General features: G+C 37.1%; 1 protein-coding gene across 1 annotated transcript in view; it reads left to right on the top strand.

Moving 5' to 3' along the window:
• The window catches only part of LOC103513136 (pituitary homeobox homolog Ptx1-like), a 56,135-nt gene that overhangs the window by 26,514 nt on the left and 9,058 nt on the right, over positions 1 to 20,563 (top strand). Inside the window, exons 6-7 of the mRNA XM_026826424.1 lie at positions 81 to 337; positions 3,019 to 3,030. Coding sequence (XP_026682225.1) covers positions 81 to 337; positions 3,019 to 3,030 — 269 coding nt within the window. The remainder of the gene's footprint in view (positions 1 to 80; positions 338 to 3,018; positions 3,031 to 20,563) is intronic.

Genomic DNA, 20,563 nt, shown 5'->3' with positions numbered 1-20,563 from the left:
CGCTTACTCGTACAACTTCCTAATTTAAATAGGGTCAGGTGGCCTGCAAAAACTATCATCTCCGAATGCTCTCTTCCCAGGTCGCATTCTCCCCATCGAACCTCTCATTGGGAACATCAAAACCGAACTGTCCAACCACAACGACTCGATAGAAGACTCCTCAGCCAAGGATTCCAGTTCGAACTCCAAGAACACGAAAAACTCGAAGCGACAGCGACGGCAAAGGACGCACTTTACGTCGCAACAGTTGCAAGAGTTGGAGGCGACGTTTGCGCGGAATCGGTATCCGGATATGTCGACGCGGGAGGAGATTGCCATGTGGACCAATCTGACGGAGGCGCTTAGAGAAACCCACGCTTACTCGTACAACTTCCTAATTTAAATAGGGTCAGGTGGCCTGCAAAAACTATCATCTCCGAATGCTCTCTTCCCAGGTCGCATTCTCCCCATCGAACCTCGGCTTCTTCTCTTGTGAAATGTCACTATTATGGTGAAGATACTGAAGGTAGTGCAGTACCAGATTTATTTGACTTCTGTAATGATCTTTGGAGAGGGCGGACTTTAAAGAGTGGGGGTTTTCTGAACGAATAAAATGTAGGTAAATGTGAATCATTTCTGAATGATTATTTTAAGAAGGATTGCCTTCAGACTTTTTGTCACCTGCGAAACGTAGCTCATTACTTGCTTTCTGTTTATACGTACTTTATCAACTTTGGTAATCCTGACATCTCCACTAATTTCACATAAATCTCTTTCGAAAAGTTTTATTCATTCAAAAGCCTACATAGGTATTTACTATGAATAATTCAATTATTATTATAAGTAGGTATTTAAATGTTTGTTTTTCAAAGTGTCATGAATCAGAAAGTAAATATAAATAATTATTCTACATACTTTGCGTTTAGTTACAAATATTGCTTAACCTTTTACACCTTTATTTTTCAACTACCTACTCTGTGTACCAAAGTAGGTACCTACCTACCTACTTCGCAAATGACAAATTTTGTCGCGATTTTCATTTTACTTTCAATTCATTAACGAAGAAAAATCCGTTTGCTTTTGATTTCAGTATGGGCAGAATCAGGCGATTTCCGGGAAAACTCCCCCCATGTGATGTCAGGCTTAGATCATTCACAACTATCATCCTTTACCAATAGGAATTCAACTAGATCAAAGGATAGGAAAGGTACGTGGGAATTTAAATCAATGATTTATGTCATAGGATCATAGCTCATAGGTATAAAGGTGGGCCCAAACATGGTCGACCGGCTGTCGATCGGCGAGGGCAATCTACGTTGTCGAGGCAGTGTAGACGTGTCAGTCGAAATCGATCGACGTCTATCGATGGCCGGTCAACTATGTGTGAACACACCTTGAGAGTAATAAAGGTAACTAACTAAGAATAGTAATTTTTAGAGGTTTAAAATTAAAAATTACTGCTCCTGAGGTCTTTAGTGATAGGGATTTTACCCTGGATTAGTCGACATTAACCTGACCAGTCTGAGTAGGTTTGGAAAAGCAGCACGCAATAGCCGCTGGATAGAAGATATCCTTATCTTGTGGCATTGTATCCATATGGATACATCCAAATTGCAACACTTAGGTAAATGTCATCTGCAGACAAACTTCGTCAATATTTTTAGAAATGACAAAAAAGAACCTCTGGTGAACTGTCTGAGGAACAACTCTGTATAAGTCTGAATCCCGTGATGTTCACACAAATTACTCTAGACTCACATGAAGAATTACGTCAAAAAAGGACGAAAAAAATCTCTGCCAAGATAAGGGTTTTAAACATTAAAAATGGTTGCTACTTGCACGATTTCAATAATTCTAGTAACACTCGTATGTAAATAGAGCTAGGAAATACCATCGTGTTGTTATCTGGCATAGTTTCCATTCCTCAGGACCAAATTGAGTTGACTCACCTGATTCCAAAGCGAGCTACAGATAAAACGGTCCAATATTTGCCTTGTCTGACAAGATTGAGTGATCTGTTCTAAGAACCTAGTATCTTGTGGCACCCCCTCTCTCTCTCTCTCTCTCTCTCTCTCTCTCTCTCTCTCTCTCTCTCTCTCTCTCTCTCTCTCCAAGATGATGTTTCCTACTTCTAGCTAGACCATAGATAGGTATTACATATTATGTACAGCCTACATACCTACCTACACTTTAGGTACATACAGATAGACGATTTTGTTTCAATATTGACTCGGGGTTCCTATCTGTCCCGAGTGTGACCCGGCGTTCCCTTATCAGTTCTTATCAGTGTAATACATCGTGTTTAACATTTCGTTTTGGGTTGTGTGTTATTTGCTAACCGTGCTCTCTCAATGGTTACATGCGTCAGAGATTGACTGGGGGGAAAAAAAAGGCATTAAATATCTATTTTTGGGGCCTTCTGAGTCCAAAAAAGTGATTTTTGGCCTGTTTAAGCGAATACAATAGTCCGTCCCTTATACCTTTTTTTATTACTATTGTAATAATAAAGGAAGGACGGACTAAAAAGTGATTTCTGGCCTGTTTTCCGACCAATACAACTCGATAAATTTTATGACTTGACTTGAACTTGAACCACCAAACTTCAGATCCGAAATCCTCCTTGGCAGCGCGGTAAGCACTACACCACTACGGTGTAAATGTAAAATTTGACCCAGAAAAGTAGGTAACTAAGTATCAACTCAGTCGGTCAAATAGATACAGCTAGACGTTGTTAGATACAGAAATATATTTACCATTTTACGAAAGAAAATGTTAAATGTGCAAAAAAAAAATCATCATCATCATCATCATCATCATCATCATCATCGTAGTCATGAATAATTCAAAACTCTAGAAATAATAGTAATAATAAATATATATCATTTTTATCAAAATAAAAAGGACAGACAGATCGGGAGAAGTGGAGGAGAGGATGATTGATAAAAAAACTAGAGTAATCATTTTCACATTAACTTGAAAAGAGACGATCATTTGAGCGAGAGAGAGGGAGAGAGAGAGAGCAGGTGGGAGATGACGGAGGCGCGAGTGAGGGTGAGTTACCTGAAGTCTTTATTCGTTACTATCACGTCACGTTAACTCACGTGTGGCTGTCCTGAACGAGATTACCTGTTCTACAATATTATGGGAAAACTTACACAGTGTGCATCAGACTTTTTCAAACATATTGGTGTACATTAGAACCGGTGCACATAGAAACATACTGAAGTACATTAAAAAAATACTAGTGTACATAGAAACATACACCGTGTACATAGAACTGATGGTGTACACAGAATACACACTGAAGTACATAGAACTGGTGTAGGTAGGTACCTACAAAGAAACATACTTTTGTACACTGTACTGATGGTGTACACAGAACACACAGCATCAGATATAGGCAACCCTACACACACCAGCTTAGCGAACATGCAGTGAAGAAAATACGACGATAAATCTTTATACAAAAAGCAAACAACAAAATAACCAGGAGACGGGAGGGAGAAATTCCACCTCATCCCATCTCTTCCCCTTGGGGATGATGCTACACCAAAATGGAGGAGGGAGAAAGGTCGAGGGAAAAAGGGAGAAAAGATGGGTCGAGGGAGAATTTTCGATCATGCGCTCTTCGCTCCCTCTTTCACTACTGAAAATTTCGAGACACAAGCTCAGCTTTCCTCTCTTTCTCTCTCCCATCCTGCCATATTTCCACCCTCTCCCCCTCCCGAATTCCATATTTAGGGGAACAAGCTGGGCCCGTCCCTCCGGGAACTTTTTAGCCCGCAGTTTATTCAATCGTGGTTAAAGAAAATCAGTACCTACACGGAGGCGCGAGTGAGGGTGAGTTACCTGAAGTCTTTATTCGTTACTATCACGTCACGTTAACTCACGTGTAGCTGTCCTGAACGAGTAGTGTAGTTGTCCTACAATATTATGGGAAAACTTACACAGTGTACATCAGACTTTTTCAAACATATTGGTGTACATTACAACCGGTGCATATAGAAACATACTGAAGTAAATAGAAAAATACTAGTGTACATAGAAACATACACCGTGTACATAGAACTGATGGTGGTGTACACAGAACACACACTGAAGTACATAGAACTGGTGTAGGTAGGTATACCTACAAAGAAACATACTTTTGTACACTGTACTGATGGTGTACACAGAACACACAGCATCAGATATAGGCAACCCTACACACACCAGCTTCCCCCTAAAGTTTCGCGTCAACATGGCCGATATTGTAAAACACCTGCTAATCCCCCCCTGATATAAATCTCACTCAGTCCTTCCCTCTTCTTTTCTCCCTTTTTCTCCCTCCTAAATAGGCTATCTCCCCGTTTTCACTATGTCCTTCCCTCTATCTCCAAGGCCTCTCTCCATCCCTTTCTCTTTCTCTAGCCTCTCTTTTCCCTTTTCACTATTCTATTCCCTCCCTCTCTCCCTTCTTCTACCTCTTGCCTCTATCCCCCTATGATACCTCTTTCCTTCCTCCTCTCTCCTCCCTCTCCCATCTCTCTCTCTTCTCTTCTCACTATGCCATCGTTTTGTAATTATTAAAAAAAAAAAAATCCTACATAGGTATGAAAGAGAAAAATGACTCTCTCTTCTCTTCGCACTATGCCATCGTTTTGTAATTATTATTTAAAAAAAATACCTACATAGGTATGAAAGAGAAAAATGAATTATTGCCTTCCCCCTCTCTCTCTCTCTCTCTCTCTCTCTCTCTCTCTCTGACCTCTTTCGTCTATTTTTCCTGCCCCCAACTCCGGCCCTACAACCCTAACTCTTTGGACCGAACGCAAAGGCCGTTTTTCACACTTCCCTCGTTCTTTTGCTTCGGCCGCTGATGATTTTGTTCGTGTTTTAGCGTTTATACATTACCGGTCCTTTTTCGCCGGTTTTTGCTTGAATTACGCACCTATTTATAGTTTTTAGTCCGTCCTTCCTTTACTAAATTACAATAGTAATAATAAAAGGTATAGTGGACGGACTGTTGTATTCGCTTCGGTGTCGTCTGTCGGTCTGTCTGTGAATTTAAGACCGGTTTTAGCGTTACCTATGTTAAGCTACGCCGAGGAAGGCCAATAAATGGATGGGTGACTTGAACATTATATTGGGAATCAAGGGAGAACGGGCTCTAGTCTTGATTTTAAATCATTACATGAAAGTAAAATCAAAAAAAAAAAAATCAAATCAAGAATAATAATAAAAACTGAATATTAAACAAAATAGGTAGGTACATAAATACTGATTTTCTTTAACCAAGATCGAAAAATTCCCGGAGGGACGGGCCTCACTTGTTCATTTTACTCAGCCCAACCTTCTCTGGAAGTTGGTACGTTCGGTGCGATAGGACGCCGAATTCGTAACTAACACCTGTGTGTTCTTTTTAGATTCCCTCTTTTCTACTAACCAACAGAAGCAACCTTCTGAACAGAAGACGCTACCATGATGATGATGATGATGATTCGTGTTTTGTATGCAACTCGAAAATGACCCTGAAAAAAATATTTGGAGGAATTTTAATGCACCCCAAAGATTATTGCCTATTATTATGTTGATAATAAAGTCATAAATTCATTGCACATCTCAAAGGCCACAAGTCAGAAAGTCACAATGGAAACAATAATTTTAAATAGGTATTATTTATCTTCCATGTATGCCTATGACAATGATTTTCTATGAAAAACCAATATTACATTACAAGCCGAGGTGGGGGGTGGTGGTAGGTTTAAAACACGTATAGGGTAAGAAAGAAGCAGAAGAAGAAGGAGAAGAAAATTGTAGAATAAATAACACATAAAAATCCTCTACCTAATACCTTCATACTTCCCCACCCCTCTCAGCAAAGAGAATAGGAAATGCAAACCCAAAAAGATCCCCAAAAACTTACCCCCCTCTACCTCGATTTTCACCCCCTCCTTATCTACCTCTATTACCCACCATCTTCTCTACTTCTATTTCTTCCCTCCCTCCTCCATTTATTTCTCTCCCCTCTCTCTACCTCTATTTCTCTCCCGCCCTTCCTACCTCAATTTCTTTCACCCCCACCTCCATGCACAAGTGGGGTTGTTTTTGGGTCTTTTGGGTCACTAGGAAGATATTCGCTATGAAAACTCTATTTTTATCTATCAATGTCTCCGTGTAAACTGCTAAGGACTTTAGTGACGGGGTTTTACCCTCCATTCGGCAACAAGCTAGTAGCCTACTCACAATTGACCTCACCCATGCAGCCTGAGTGGGCAGGGCAGCCCCGGGGCCAACACCTAACGGCCCTGGATGAAATTTCTTCCTGTAAAATGAACGAGGAAGAGGGTAGGAAAAAACAAATAATGTTTTTATTTAGGAAGCAACAGTGCGTTACTGATTTGAGTAGGTGCACCCCAATAGACGGAAGGAGATTACAAATTGATTAACTTTGATTTGATTTCGCGGCCCGATAATTTGACCTGATGTTTGAGAAAATTAGAAAAGATTGGGGGCCTCACCGCAGATTTTGTTGTAAAAAGGGACTTTTCAGTCGGCTCGAAGGCTAAATTAAGTACCTACTTATTTGGAGTTGTATTAACAAATTAATGATAATGTCAATTTGAGTTTCATTCCCGATTGCATTTAGATGGACAGGACCTATCCATGTGAATAATTTGTGGAAATAGATAATAGTGTGTTTTATTGAAGATATTTCGAATAGATCTTATAGCCGTCAGTGATGGAAAAGTAAATAAATAGGTATACTATGATTTTTTTAAAATATTTCCAATACATAGATAGCCATCCCCGTCCACAAAATTGTCCTTTCTTTGACAATTTTGCTAGAAATTGTGTACTGTAGGTCATTTCTTATTTTGATATAAAATTTGTAAACCAACCATCTTGATTATGAGGTTGGGAAAGACACTATTCGTATAGAGGGAGGGAAATTTTTTGAGATGGTCTGGGAGTTGGGAAGATATGGGGATGATTTATTCCCTCGCTCCAGAAAGTTTTGAAACTGCGAAGAGCTTTTTGCTGTGGAGGAACTCGGTCGATTTATCGACAATGCTGGAAGGGGGTTGTATGTGTTGTGTATCTTTGCGGAGTTAGCAATAAGTAGATATTGTTAAATTTAAGAAAGCTCTTTTAATTCTACTTTGTTAGGAGTAAAAAAGCCAATTTTTTCAAAACTCTAGAAATAATAGTAATAATAAATATATATCATTTTTATCAAAATAAAAAGGACAGACAGATCGGGAGAAGTGGAGGAGGGGATGATTGATAAAAAACTAGAGTAATCATTTTCACATTAACTTGAAAGAGACGATCATTTGAGCGAGAGAGAGGAAGGGAGAGAGAGAGAGAGCAAGGTTCTAGGTAGGTACAACTCTACACACCTACATAGCTGTAGGTAGGTACCTATACAAACATATACCTATAGCCGTATACCTACATTAACATACATAGGTAGATAGGTATTTATCCTAGCGAACAACATTAGCGAAACACACGAGGTTTTATTATTAATTTTCAATTAATCTTGCTTTTCGCGAGCAAAACTAAAAAGGCTTAAAACCCAGATAATTAAAACCGAACAAAACCCGCTTCGCAATTCACATTAAAAACTCCTAATTCCCATCTCATTATAGTTTTGATGAATGTCCAAATTACATTGTTACATGATCCTGCAGGTATATAGCCAATTCCTCTTGTTCCTTGTTTTTCATTAATTAATTCTGGAGAGAAAATGATGAAAAATATCTTTTCAAATGACAAACATTTCGCCGTATTTTAGATGGAAAAAGGTAAATTTTATGCATACAGGGGGAATAAACACACTGTGTGTTTCGTTAATTGAAAGGACACCATAAACAGTTGGTCACTGATAGTCCACCATTCCAACAAAAGGTTTATTCTATTACTGAAGAAAATTGTGACTTTCCGCTTCAAGACTTTTAGCTATATAACTGTTGAATAATATGACTGTAAAAGAAGATAGGTACCCAACTCCAGATTTTCACTAGACAAAAGGCTAGAAGACAAAACATCTCCACTAATTTTGAAAAATATAAAACTGTATCGGACATCTCCACTAATATCGCTTTTGAAGATTTAGGAAAAGTCATTTGGCATCTCCACTATTTTTTTAATTCGAAATTTCCGAAATAGTTATTTGGCATCTGCACTAATTTCTAAAATCAGACATACCTAGTTCTTTGGCATCTCCACTGATTTTCATTGAAAATTATTGACAGAGAGGAACTATAACAATCAGAGTCCTCTTGTACCTCCCAGATATGGGGTATGACACTAAATGGACCGCGCCACGGGCGGAAAACACAATCAGGGTTGTCCAAAATTAGATTTTTTTCTCAGTAAAAAAAGAGTCGACCCAATTTCTAGGTATTTGGGTTCAAAATAAAATGAGAAATTTGACACTACCTATGATTGTGTTGAACATGTTTGAGAAATTTCATTAAACTTGGGCAAACCTTTCAAAATTTAACGCGAATCCAACACGCAAGCTAAATGCAAAATCACAAATTTGAAAAATCGGTAGGTTTTGGTTAAAAAAAAAAAAAAAAAAAAAGATGCACCGGCTATTTACCTAAGCTCTCTGTCACTGCAATCTGATTAAATTTGATCTTTGTGTTCCGATTTTTATCTCATCAGTTCTTTCGTTCAGTTATTTCAGTTGGGGACTTCTAAATTTATTGTTAAGAAGTTGCCTATCCGCGGGCCAGAAAGGGTTACATGACAAAGGTTTCTACTTTGATCAGCTCTGCTCAAGGGTGCAAAATAAATGACACTCACATGACAGACTTGAAATCAATGAGATCATTAGAGTTTAATGATATTACTTATCTACTAACTGATGGCAATAAAAACTAGCTGATAGATAAAATAATAAAATTAATGAACGGAAAATCTGTAGGTAGTTGAGGTAGTATTTAGTTAGCACGCACTTAGGTAGGTACATGAAAACATAGGTAATAGGTAGGTACCTACCTATACTAATGTAGATAGGAAAGTAGGCAACTTGTACTTATAAAATTGTTCATAAATACGAGAGTTAAGTTGATCTTGGCCTCAGTATCAACATTTTAAGTTTTTGATCCGATTCTTACAACCGTATTTATAAACAAGTTCTTCAGATCGTTCTGAGAATGCACTTGGGAAAAAACAAACTCAGAGGTAAGCACGTTCTAAGCCCGTTCAAAATAAAATGGTATTTATAAACAAGTCCGAGAGATGTAAGACCGGTCTTTCCTAAGATCGCGCTAAGCGTGTGGTACTCGTTGGCAACACTGTAATTTTACCCGGGATTTGTCAAAACGAGTATTTTCATTTGGAATTATAGCATGTTGAACCACCAGTTTCTCACGGATCACTGAAGTTAAGTAACGTTCCGCGTATTTAGTACCTGGATGGTGACCATCTGACCCCTATACCTACCTACCTACCTTGAATTTTTGGTAAAGTACAAGTTACAAGTTAAATTTCCCTATAAGCATAAGTACAAAAAAAAAAAAAAAAGATGCACCGGCTATTTACCTAAGCTCTCTGTCACTGCAATCTGATTAAATTTGATCTTTGTGTTCCGATTTTAATCTCATCAGTTCTTTCGTTCAGTTATTTTAGTTGGGGGCTTCTAAATTTATTGTTAAGTAGATGCCTATCCGCGGGCCAGAAAGGGTTACATGACAAAGGTTTCTACTTTGATTAGCTCTGCTCAAGGGTGCAAAATAAATGACACTCACATGACACATGACAGACTTGAAATCAATGAGATCATTAGAGTTTAATGATATTACTTATCTACTAACTGATGGCAATAAAAACTAGCTGATATAGATGAAATAATAAAATTAATGAACGGAAAATCTGTAGGTAGTTGAGGTAGGTAGTATTTAGTTAGCACGCACTTGGGTAGGTACATGAAAACATAGGTAATAGGTACCTACCTACCTATACTAATGTAGATAGGAAAGTAGGCAACTTGTACTTATAAAATTAAGTTGATCTTGGCCTCAGTATCAACATTTTAAGTTTTTGATCCGATTCTTAAAGTACAAGTTACAAGTTAAATTTCCCTATAAGCATAAATATATCTACTAATATCTCTTATCTACTAATATCTACTTAGATACTATAACGTCCCTACCTACATAATACAATACAGGTTATATTATTCCTCACTCTCCTCCTAAATCATTTTCTCCCTCTAAAATTCCCCAGCCTTTATAATTTCCCTCTTCCTGTTATAATTTCCCTCGTTCTTTGGCATCTCCACTGATTTTCATTGAAAATTATTGACAGAGAGAAACTATAACAATCAGAGTCCTCTTGTACCTCCCACTGAAGTTAAGTTTGAAAATTTTAAAATTGTAAAAAGTTCTCAAGACTCTGCTTTGGTTACAGTTTCACCCTGTGTCACCCAGTACAGTATCAGTGTCACCCAGTATGAAACAAATACTCTCTCATACATCAGTTCTTTGGCATCTCCACTGATTTTCATTGAAAATTATTGACAGAGAGAAACTATAACAATCAGAGTCCTCTTGTACCTCCCACTGAATTTAAGTTTGAAAATTTTAAAATTGTAAAAAGTTCTCAAGACTCTGCTTTGGTTACAGTTTCACCCTCTGTATCAGTGTCACCCAGTATGAAACAAATACTCTCTCATACATTATACCTACGAGAGTTTCATACATAAAATACCTACCTATAACTCACTGAATGAAAAACTCAACAGCGAGTTTTCAGTAAAGCTTACCATCATACGAGAGTTTCATACATAAAATACCTACCTATAACTCACTGAATGAAAAACTCAACAGCGAGTTTTCAGTAAAGCTTACATATACAAACCGCGGCATTACTTAAAGCCTAGATCAAGCCTAATTAGTTCTACGTTTTCCAAATAGATTTTTCAAAACATTGTTTTCCTAATTACGTTTCTCCCTGGGAAGATTAGGATTTATTAATATTCCCAAATAGATTTTTCAAAACATTGTTTTCCTAATTACGTTTCTCCCTGGGAAGATTAGGATTTATTAATATTCCGAATTCATTAATTTATTTGCTTCGTTATTGTGTTGCTTTTGCTGTCGATAATTTCGTGTGTGTTTGATGGGAAATTTCAAATTTGTTAGGGGTAAATAATTAGATGGTATTTCAATATCGAGCTTTCACTCAGATAGGTATAAATAGGTGCTCAAAAATGATTAGAGGTACCTATGTGGAGTTTCAACGTAATAAATGGCATATCTTTGAAAATTGGAGTTGTTGAAACCAATGGTTGCTGTCGATAATTTCGTGTGTGTTTGATGGGAAATTTCAAATTTGTTATGGGTAATTAATTAGATGGTGTTTCAATATCGAGCTTTCACTCAGATAGGTACTATTACTATGATTAGAGGTAGGTATGTGGAGTTTCAACGTAATAAATGGCATAGTATCTTTGAAAATTGGAGCTGTTGAAACCAACGGGAAAAAAGGTTATTTTTTTTTTTCTTGATTTACTGGAGATAGAAAGAAAAAAATTGATACATACCTAACTATAGATCTAGATACTGAACATTAGGTAATCCTATCTCGGTGGTTTACAAAAAAGATTGTTCCATTGATGAATAGAATATCAGAATACGGTGGGGGTGATTGCCTCAATACATTAGGTATTAGTCATTTATTTACCATTCTAATCAATTGGAAGTTAAAAAAATAACAGTAATACTTAGTTAATATTTCAATACAAAAAATACCTAATAAAAAAACAATAGAACAAAGGATATGAGGCGAAAACAAAGAAAAAGAGGGGGAGGAGAGGGTTGCTGTCGATAATTTCGTGTGTGTTTGATGGGAAATTTCAAATTTGTTATGGGTAATTAATTAGATGGTGTTTCAATATCGAGCTTTTACTCAGATAGGTAATAGGTAATCAAAAATGATTAGAGGTACCTACATATGTGGAGTTTCAACGTAATATATGGCATAGGTATCTTTGAAAATTGGAGCTGTTGAAACCAATGGGGAAAAAAGGTTATTTTTTTCTTGATATACTGGAGATAGAAAAAAATTGATACATAACTAGGTATAGATCTAGATACTGAACACTATAGGTAATCCTATCTCGGTGGTTTACAAAAAAGATTGTTCCATAGATGAACAGAATATCAGAATATGGTGGGTTTGATTGCCTCAATACATTAGGTATTAGTCATTTATTTACAATTCTAATCAATTATTGGAAGTTGAAAAAATAACAGTAATAATATTCAAAATACAAAAAATACCTAATAAAAAAACAATAGAACAAAGGATATGAGGCGAATCCCCCTAAAGTTTCGCGTCAACATGGCCGATATTGTAAAACACCTGCTAATCCCCCCCTGATATAAATCTCACTCAGTCCTTCCCTCGTTTCTCCCTTTTTCTCCCTCCTAAATAGGCTATCTCCAGTATCTCCCCGTTTTCACTATGTCCTTCTCTCTATCTCCATTGCCTCTCTCCATCCCTTCTCTTTCTCTAGCCTTTCTTTTCCCTTTTCACTATTCTATTCCCACTATTCTATTCCCTCCCTCTCTCCCTTCTTCTACCTCTTGCCTCTATCCCCCTATGATACCTCTTTCCTTCCTCCTCTCCTCTCCCATCTCTCTCTCTCTCTCTTCTCTTCTCACTATGCCATCGTTTTGTAATTATTATTTTAAAAAAATACCTACATAGGTATGAAAGAGAAAAATGAATTATTGCCTTCCCCCTCTCCCTCTCTCTCTCTCTCTCTCTCTCTCTCTCTGACCTCTTTCGTCTATTTTTCCTCCCTCCAACTCCGGCCCTACAACCCTATCTCTTTGGACCGAACACAAAGGCCGTTTTTCACACTTCCCTCCTTCTTTTGCTTCGGCCGCTGATGATTTTGTTCGTGTTTCACCGTTTATACATTACCGGTCCTTTTTCGCCGGTTTTTGCTTGAATTACGCACCTATTATAGTTTTTAGTCCGTCCTTCCTTTACTAAATTACAATAGTAAGTAACAATAAAAGGTATAGTGGACGGACTGTTGTATTCGCTTCGGTGTCGTCTGTCGGTCTGTCTGTCAATTTAAGACCGGTTTTAGCGTTACCCATGTTAAGCTACGCCGAGGAAGGCCAATAAATGGATGGGTGACTTAAACATTATATTGGGAATCAAGGGAGAACGGGCTCTAGTCTTGATTTTAAATCATTACATGAAAGTAAAATCGAAAAATCAAATCAAGAATAATAATAAACTGAATATTAAATAAAATAGGTAGATCGAATAAACTACGGGCTGAAAGGGTTTTTTGGAAAAAAAAAAAAAAAAAAAAAAAAAATCTTAGCTCATTAGACTCATTAGGTACCTATTTGGATCTGATGAAGACCAAAGTTATCCACAAATCATTTGCCAGAAAACAACTTGAATCAAGATTGGTCTGGACCGTCGGTATTGAATCAGTGATAATTATGTAGGCATTTTCATGAGTTTTCACACCATGTACTAATTAGGCTATACCTACCTTTGATTGTCTAGTTGGTAGGTACCTTAAGATTAAGTGGATTATTTTCATCATAGTAGGCGGATCAATCATCAACAGGGGGCCGTAACCTAAAACAGCTAGAAGAGAACCTCTATAACTCTATGTATAGCAATACTAAAAATGCAAGTAGTTAGTAGATATTTATGTATCTTGATCTTGATATTTATGTACATACATCTGCCTTGATCTTTGATAATATCTAAATACCTAGGTATTACCTATATACCTACTTACAAATGGCTCATCCTATGCCCTAACTTAAGTCTAACAAGCCTGGTTTTAATGAAGCTAAACCAGGCTGCAGGCTTTTTATGAAAAAAAAAATAAATAAAAATAATAATAATAATAAAGAAAATCTTAGCTCATTAGACTCATTACCTATTTGGATCTGTTGAAGACCAAAGTTATCCACAAATCATTTGACAGAAAACAACTTGAATCAAGATTAGTCTGGACCGTCGGTATTGAATCAATGATAATTATGTGGGCATTTTCATGAGTTTTGATAATATCTAAATACCGAGGTATTATCTACCTACTTACCTACAAATGGCTCATCCTAAGCCCTAACTTAAGTCTTACTTCCTCCCGGATTTGCTCAACACAACTCAAGTATAGGTAAACAAATTAGAATCGAGTTAAGAGAACCTAAGTAAATAATAGGTACCATTTATTGAAACTAAGCGTGCGTCCCCCATTTACTAATGGAGGGATGAGAAACGTGTATTTAAGGAGAAAAAACTGAGGAGAAAGGGAAAGAATTGAGAAAGGGAAAGGGGAAAAGGGAGAAATTACTAATGGAGGGATGAGAAACGTGTATTTAAGGAGAAAAAACTGAGGAGAAAGGGAAAGAATTGAGAAAGGGGAAAAGGGAGATTTACTAATGGAGGGATGAGAAACGTGTATTTAAGGAGAAAAAACTGAGGAGAAAGGGAAAGAATTGAGAAAGGGGAAAAGGGAGAAGGGGAAAAAGAGTGGATAAGAAGGAAAAGTTAATGGTGCTTGATATCAACTAAGACAAATAGAGGGAGGGAAATTTTTTGAGATGGTCTGGGAGTTGGGAAGATATGGGGATGATTTATTCCCTCGCTCCAGAAAGTTTTGAAACTCTGGGAAGAGCTTTTTGCTGGAGGAACTTGGTCGATTTATCGACAATGCTGGAAGGGGGTTGTATGTGTTGTGTATCTTTGCGGAGTTAGCAATAAGTAGGTAGATATTGTTAAATTTAAGAAAGCTCTTTTAATTCTACTTTGTTAGGAGTAAAAAAGCCAATTTCAATGAACGAGGAAGAGGGTAGGAAAAAACAAATAATGTTTTTATTTAGGAAGCAACAGTGCGTTACTGATTTGAGTAGGTGCACCCCAGACCCGATAGACGGAAGGAGATTACAAATTGATTAACTTTGATTTGATTTCGCGGCCCGATAATTTAACCTGATGTTTGAGAAAATTAGAAAAGATTGGGGGCCTCACCACAGATTTTGTTGTAAAAAGGGACTTTTCAGTCGGCGCGAAGTCTAAATTAAGTACCTACCTACTTTTTTTGAGTTGTATTAACAAATTAATGATAATGTCAATTTGAGTTTCGATTTTGATGGCATTTAGATGGACAGGACCTATCCATGTGAATAATTTGTGGAAATAGATAATAGTGTGTTTTATTGAAGATATTTCGAATAGATCTTATAGCCGTCAGTGATGGAAAAGTAGATAAATATACTATTATTTATTGAAAATATTTCCAATACATAGATAGCCATCCCCATCCCCGTCCACAAAATTGTCCTTTCTTTGACAATTTTGCTAGAAATTGTGTACTGTAGGCCATTTCTTATTTTGCTAAAATTTGTAAACCACCCATCTTGATTATGAGGTTGGGAAAGACACTATTCGGCTCACTCGTCAAAAGGGCTTGTAGGTTCTAGGTAGGTACAACTCTACACACCTACATAGCTGTAGGTAGGTACCTATACAAACATATACCTATAGCCGTATACCGTATACCTACATTAACATAGGTACATAGGTAGATAGGTATTGTAGCAGGGCCCAATACCTATCTTCGGTTCTGATGATGTCAGACTTTGGGCCCTGCTACAGTATTTATCCGCCATCCCCGTCCACAAAATTGTCCTTTCTTTGACAATTTTGCTAGAAATTGTGTACTGTAGGTCATTTCTTATTTTGCTAAAATTTGTAAACCACCCATCTTGATTATGAGGTTGGGAAAGACACTATTCGTCTCACTCGTCAAAAGGGCTTGTAAGTTCTAGGTAGGTACAACTCTACACACCTACATAGCTGTAGGTAGGTACCTATACAAACATAAATACCTATAGCCGTATACCTACATTAACATACATAGGTATATAGATAGGTATTTATTCTAGCGAACAACATTAGCGAAACACGCAAGGTTTTATTATTAATTTTCAATTAATCTTGCTTTTCGCGAGCAAAACTAAAAAGGCTTAAAACCCAGATAATTAAAACCGAACAAAACCCGCTTCGCAATTCACATTAAAACTCCTAATTCCCATCTCATTATAGTTTTGATGAATGTCCAAATTACATTATTACATGATCCTGCAGGTATAAAGCCAATTCCTCTTGTTCCTTGTTTTTCATTAATTAATTCTGGAGAGAAAATGATGAAAAATATCTTTTCAAATGACAAACATATCGCTGTATTTTAGATGGAAAAAGGTAAATTTTATGCATACAGGGGGAACAAACACAATGTGTGTTTCGTTAATTGAAAGGACACCATAAACAGTTGGTCACTGATAGTCCACCATTCCAACAAAAGGTTTATTCCATTACTGAAGAAGATTGTGACTTTCCGCTTCAAAACTTTTAGCTACAAAACTGTTGAAAAATATGACTGTAAAAGAAGATAGGTACCCAACGCCAGATTTCCACTAGATAAAAGGCTAGAAGACAAAAGTGCTCTTGACATCTCCACTAATTTTGAAAAATTTAAATTGTATCGGGCATCTCCACTAATATCGCTTTTGAAGATTAGAAAATGATGAAAAATATCTTTTCAAATGACAAACATTTCGCCGTATTTTAGATGGAAAAAGGTAAATTTTATGCATACAGGGGGAACAAACACAATGTGTGTTTCGTTAATTGAAAGGACGCCGTAAACAGTTGGTCACTGATAGATCTTTATTCCAACAAAAGGTTTATTCTATTACTGAAGAAAATTGTGACTTTCCGCTTCAAGACTTTTAGCTACATAACTGTTGAAAAATATGACTGTAAAAGAAGATAGGCACCCAACTCCAGTCCAGATTTTCACTAGATAAAAGGCTAGAAGACAAAAGTGCTCTTGACATCTCCACTAATTTTGAAAAATATAAAACTGTATCGGGCATCTCCACTATTTTTTTAATTCGAAATTTCCGAAATAGTTATTTGGCATCTGCAATAATTTCTAAAATCAGAAATAGTTCTTTGGCATCTCCACTGATTTTCATTGAAAATTATTGACAGAGAGAAACTATAACAATCAGAGTCCTCTTGTACCTCCCACTGAAGTTAAGTTTGAAAATTTTAAAATTGTAAAAAGTTCTCAAGACTCTGCTTTGGTTACAGTTTCACCCTGTGTCACCCAGTACAGTATCAGTGTCACCCAGTATGAAACAAATACTCTCTCATACATTATACGAGAGTTTCATACATAAAATACCTACCTATAACTCACTGAATGAAAAACTCAACAGCGAGTTTTCAGTAAAGCTTACATACAAACCGCGGCATTACTTAAAGCCTAGATCAAGCCTAATTAGTTCTACGTTTTCCAAATAGATTTTTCAAAACATTGTTTTCCTAATTACGTTTCTCCCTGGGAAGATTAGGATTTATTAATATTCCGAATTCATTAATTTTATTGCTTCGTTATTGTGTTGCTTTTGCTGTCGATAATTTCGTGTGTGTTTGATGGGAAATTTCAAATTTGTTATGGGTAATTAATTAGATGGTGTTTCAATATCGAGCTTTCACTCAGATAGGTACTATTACTATGATTAGAGGTAGGTATGTGGAGTTTCAACGTAATAAATGGCATATCTTTGAAAATTGGAGCTGTTGAAACCAATGGGAAAAAAGGTTATTATTTTTCTTTTTTTTTTTCTTGATTTACTGGAGATAGAAAAAAGTTGATACATACATAACTATAGATCTAGATACTGAAACATTACGGTAATCCTATCTCGGTGGGTTTACAAAAAAGGTTGTTCCAATAGATGAATAGAATATCAGAATATGGTGGGGGTTGATGCCTCATACATTAGGTATTAGTCATTTATCTACCATTCTAATCAATTGGAAGTTAAAAAAATAACAGTAAGTAATATTCAAATACAAAAAATACCTAATAAAAAAACAATAGAACAAAGGATATGAAGCGAGAACAAAGAAAAAGAGGGGGAGGAGAGATCGAGAACAATAAAAAAAATATCGAAGCTTTCATATTATTTGAATAAATGAAATGAAAAATTAACGTTTAATGAAAAAAATACATTTTCAATAATGATTTTTCACTGGGTTAATCATTTTAAATTATTTAAGCTCCTGATTTAATGGGTTTAAAACATCAGTGAAGGATTTATTCATGTTTAATGTGTTTTTTTTCTTATATATATTATATATACTTTTTAGAGGGTAAGTTACATCCCTACCTTATCTAATATTAACCTACTGATCGAAAATGATTAAATTAATATAATTTTTGGTTTTGATGTGTGTAGAAGAACAACCTTCCAACTGCTAAGGTCTTAGTAACCTATTGGACTTTCTGACATTATCGCTGGAATATCAACCTGATATAACCCTTTAAAAGTTCCTTAGTACTATTAGACTTTCTGATATTTATGGCTGGAATTAGAAACCTGTTATAACCCTTTAAATGTTCCTAGGAAATTCAGCTTAAGAACGGGAAAAATAAAATAAAATAGACCTGCTGAACCGCTCTTCCGATCTTTATTATTATTATTATTATTATTATTATTATCAATTTGGATTTCATCAATGTCGATATAGTGACAGGTAGGTAGGTATGTGGCGCTTCCACGAAAGACTGGTTCCGAGAAAAGCCAGCAGGATACCAACCACGCTCAACGTTGCTTCAGTAGCTCAGTTTGGGAAGCGCCACTGACTTAGCAGTCTAAAGTACCTAACTGTTTTTATAGCACCCTATTACATCAGTTAGCAGTTGGAATGGGTATCCCGTATCCCGTCGATATGTTGTTATGTTTTCAATAATATTTAGAACCCCATTCCCTAAAATCTGTACGCAAGTTGGGAGAGCAGGTACAAACGATTGGGAAGGAAAGGGTGCAGGCGATTGGGAGAGAGAGAGAGGAGGGAAGGAGAGAGGAAATAAGTGAGGAAAAATGGACAGGGAGAGAGAAAAAGGAGAAAATAGAAAGAGAGGAACTGGGAGAATGAAGAAGAGAGGAACAAGCAGGGTCCGTCCCTCCGGGAATTTTGTAGCCCGTAGTGATTAGAGAAAATCAGTACCTATGTACCTACCTAATTTGTTTAATATTCAGTTTATTATTATTCTTGATTTATTGTTGTTATGTTTTCAATAATATTTAGAACCCCATTCCCTAAAATCTGTACGCAAGTTGGGAGAGCAGGTACAAACGATTGGGAAGGAATGGGTACAGGCGATTGGGAGAGAGAGGGAGAGAGAGAGAGAGAGGAGGGAAGGAGAGAGGAAATAAGTGAGGAAAAATGGACAGGGAGAGAGAAAAAGGAGAAAATAGAAAGAGAGGAACTGGGGAGAATGAAGAAGAGAGGAAAAAGAGAGATGAGGGAGAGAGATGGACAGAGAAGAAGGGAAGGAAATAGAGAGGGAGGGAAGGACAGGGATGGAATGAGAGAAAAATGGTAGAGGGAAGGACTAGGAAGGATCCTCCTGTATTTGTTATCATTAAATAAAGAAAATAAAACAATAAACAAATAAAACACCGCGAATCGAACTCGGAACCTCCGGAGTGCAAGCCTAGTGTGATACCCACTAGGCCACAAAGGGTTCTTGTTGAACATACCTCTCTATGCACATTTTCGTCGACAAATAGCCTCGGTAGCCGGACAGAATATAGGGGTAGGAAGGATCCTCCTGTATTTGTTATCATTAAATAAAGAAAATAAAACAATAAACAAATAAAACACCGCGAATCGAACTCGGAACCTTCGGAGTGCAAGCCTAGTGTGATACCCACTAGACCATAAAGGGTTCTTGTTGAACATACCTCTCTATGCACATTTTCGTCGACAAATAGCCTCGGTAGCCGGACAGAATATAGGGAACATCAGTTAGCAGTTGGAATGGGTATCCCGTATCCCGTCGATATGTTGTTATGTTTTCAATAATATTTAGAACCCCATTCCCTAAAAATCTGTACACAAGTTGGGAGAGCAGGTACAAACGATTGGGAAGGAATGGGTGCAGGCGATTGGGAGAGAGAGGAGGGAAGGAGAGAGGAAATGACCCCATCCCCTAAAAATCTGTACACAAGTTGGGAGAGCAGGTACAAACGATTGGGAAGGAATGGGTGCAGGCGATTGGGAGAGAGAGAGAGAGAGGAGGGAAGGAGAGAGGAAATAAGTGAGGAAAAACGGACAGGGAGAGAGAAAAAGGAGAAAATAGAAAGAGAGGAACTGGGAGAATGAAGAAGAGAGGAAAAAGAGAGAAGAGGGAGAGAGATGGACAGAGAAGAAGGGAAGGAAATAGAGAGGGAGGGAAGGACTGGGATGAAATGAGAGAAAAATGGTAGAGGGAAGGAGAGGGATGAACGAGAAGGAGAAAGGGGCAATTAGGTAGAAAGGGAAAGGTGAGTGAAAGAGAGAGGGAGAGAGAGAGAGGTGATATTTTGGTGACAATCCTCCCACCCAGCCTTCCTTACCCCTGTATTGAATTTTTTGTACAATGTTTCACCTATGGGGGAATTAAAAAAAAAAAAAAAAAAAAAAAAAAAAAAGGGGGGGGAAAAAAAAAATGGGGGGGGGGGGGGGAAAAAAAAAT

Source organism: Diaphorina citri, unplaced genomic scaffold, assembly GCF_000475195.1.
Source record: "Diaphorina citri unplaced genomic scaffold, Diaci psyllid genome assembly version 1.1 scaffold929, whole genome shotgun sequence".
NCBI classification, from domain to species: domain Eukaryota; kingdom Metazoa; phylum Arthropoda; class Insecta; order Hemiptera; family Psyllidae; genus Diaphorina; species Diaphorina citri.
The sequence above is the reverse complement of the archived record's forward strand: the minus strand, read 5'-3'. Positions and strand labels throughout refer to the sequence as shown.